The sequence below is a fragment of the Halyomorpha halys genome, unplaced genomic scaffold (assembly GCF_000696795.3).
Source record: "Halyomorpha halys isolate HHAL.00 unplaced genomic scaffold, Hhal_1.1 Scaffold1632.1, whole genome shotgun sequence".
Classification (NCBI taxonomy): Eukaryota; Metazoa; Arthropoda; class Insecta; order Hemiptera; family Pentatomidae; genus Halyomorpha; species Halyomorpha halys.
The window spans coordinates 82,691-85,511 of record NW_027111599.1 but is presented as its reverse complement, the minus strand read 5'-3'; the positions used below and the strand labels follow the sequence as shown (position 1 = coordinate 85,511).

Below are 2,821 nucleotides of genomic sequence, written 5' to 3'. Positions count from 1 at the left end.
AAATATATTGTTCCGGGTAACCTAAGTTAACCGAAAGCTTGAATTGGAGGAGCTGTCATATGTAGGCATTAGTAGCGCCCCATGTGACCAACAGCCAAAACTCACCTCCTCCAGTACTCTCTTTGATGAGGAGAATAACCCGGGATGAGAGAGTCATCTTGTCTTCTGCTAGAAGCAATTCTTCTTTTTTCACCCCAAAAATCTACCTTGAGTGAGTAGAATTCCTGGAGTTGTTCCTCGAAGCAGAGGAGAGAGAGGCATAGGAATGCGGAGAGAAGAAGGGAAGCATGGAGTAAGTCCACCAAGTTCAATATAGTTAAGCTTCACTTCTCATCATCAACCACCTCATTATATCTACAATTTTCCATAGCCCAGTCATTAAAAATTAATAAACCCTTTTAACCAACCATAAATGTTTTATTTCGGTTACCCTCTACACCACTTGCAACTTATGTAATAGAATTTTATTTTCATTCGCTCATGATTTATATTTCAAGTATACAGTCCACTAAAACCCAACTAGCCAACCAAAGTGAATGTGTGCCTGGCATCAGTTGAAGGCATACTTCCTACATATATATATATTCTATGTACATATAAAAAGAAACAGATTAAAGATATGGGAAGATGATAGGTAAGCTAACTTCTGGAATGCAGATCATAAAGCAAAATTAAAAGAAAAATTATAGTAGTTCAGTAAGGAGAAGCGGTGGCTCGCAATAAATAATTTATGTACTATTTGTGTTATTTTGACCGCTCCCGGACTATCTCCTTTTTCTATATTACATACAGTCACAATCAATGTGCTTCCAATATTTTTTTAATGGAAAAATTATGGGTAATTATTAAAAAATGTCCCTTTTTTTTAACTGATTCTTATGTCAATCGTTAGCGTGAAGTTTATAATTTACTTCTTTAAGCGTTAATAAATAAATTATTATAAGTTTTGTTTTAGATGGAATCGTAAGAATTGTAAATTCAAGAAAAACAATATTATAAATATTTCGAAAGTACCAACATTGCTCTGGTTTGACAAACCATACGCATTGGAAGGCTCCGGTGCTACGGATTTAATGTTAATCAAACAATTCATTAATTTAAAACTCAAAAGTATAGAAGCTTGTGAAAAATTTATCATGCCACCATCAAAACCAAAGGAACCATCTGACATAGAATTCGAAAAGGTTCCACAGTTTAAAGTAGAATTTATAGATTATAAAGACATTGCTGAAGCTACAGCCGAGGCTGCAAAGAGAGTAGCCCAAGTCAAAGAAGGAAAGAGTAAGTACGACGCTATGCTAGATGCATTCTCCTTGTTATCCTTTAAGGAGAGGAAGCAATTCCTTGAGGAACTAGAAGATGCTGAACCGGATATGTTGCCCTTTGGTGGCACCTTCCAGCCTGCTGAGGACGTCGAGAGACCGGTCATAGAACTAGAATTGGAAAAACCGAATATTAAAAAGGAAGTATATGCAATAGAGAGGTTCCCCACGCCGAAGCAGATTATAGCTGAAAAAAAGGAAGAGAAGAAGAAGGCCAAAAAGCCCGAAAAGAAAAAGAAAGGCAAAAAAGGGAAAAAGGGAAAGAAGGGAAAGAAAGGAAAAAAAGGCAAAGGAAAGGGTAAAGGAGGAAAGAAGGGTGGTAAAAAAGGAGGAAAAAAAAAGAAATAAATAAAAATGGCGTGTAGTCAATTGAAATACTACGATGATGAACTGAATATCATCTAAGACGCTGAGCTCCTTTCTCGTGAACTTACATTTTGGAGCTCGAGGAAATTACCGAAACGAGTACTCATTGCGTTAAGAATATGTGAAAATTGCAGGAATGTGAAGTCTTCTTGAGATGATTTCCTAATGAAAAAAAAATCTTATTCTATAAATAAATGTATGTGAAAAAGAACACACCTACTCACTGCATTAGCTTTTAACCAACTCTCGGTAATTGTTTAGATAGTGGAGGTGGATGAAACCATCCCTTTCATGTATCAGATCAGAACCTTAAACTCACTGTGATAATTAACTTTTTTAAAGTTGGAGTAGTATTGTAGAGGGGATAACTGAAGCCAAAAAGGCTGGCTTATAGGACTTCAGAGGCAAGTTTTTTAAATATTTATTTAATGCTATTTACAACTGTACATTATAATACATTTAGTAAATCTGATCTAAGTTAAATTGGAGTGTTACAGGCGTGTAGGGAAACTACCCATTGGTAGCACTCTAATGGCATTTTACATTAGCTGGTCTCGTGGCCATCTTCTTTTCAGGCGCCTCGGAAGATTGTCGGGAATGGAAGAGGATGCATGGTTAGAAACTAGGGGGTTTGAGTTGTTTGGGAGTTTATAATGGAAGGAGCAGTGGCGAGTTAAAACTGGAATGAGAGACATCCGAGACGCCATCCTAGCAAGTCATGGTCCAACAATTAATAAAGTCTTGCATTTAGTTCCTATATTTGATAAGTATAAACGAATATATATATAGATATACGTTTTTTTGTTTTTTAGCAAGAACTATTAATTATCATTCTTATGTTATTTATTTAAAAAATGACATCCAATATGGTTCAGCCTGCTGACATCTATCGGCCGGTGCCAAAATAACACATAAAAATGATAGACTTAATTGTATATATGTATATATAGTTGACCGTAAAAATTGATATATAAGAAGATGGTCAGGATTGCGGTCAAAAGTGAAACAAAAATAGTTTACAACTATTTATTTTCCAACGTTTCGCCCCACTTTGCTGGGCTTCATCAGGGCTAAAAAGATACAAAATGAAACTATGATAAGATACAATGATAGGAATAAAAATAAAAAGATAA

At 35.4% G+C, this 2,821-nt stretch overlaps 1 protein-coding gene across 1 annotated transcript in view; it reads left to right on the top strand.

The window, feature by feature from the left end:
* The window catches only part of LOC106690264 (uncharacterized), an 8,315-nt gene extending 6,416 nt beyond the window's left edge, over nucleotides 1–1,899 (top strand). Inside the window, exon 3 of the mRNA XM_014435626.3 lies at nucleotides 956–1,899. Coding sequence (XP_014291112.3) covers nucleotides 956–1,670 — 715 coding nt within the window. The 3' untranslated portion in view covers nucleotides 1,671–1,899. The remainder of the gene's footprint in view (nucleotides 1–955) is intronic.
* Nucleotides 1,900–2,821: the final 922 nt, after the last annotated feature.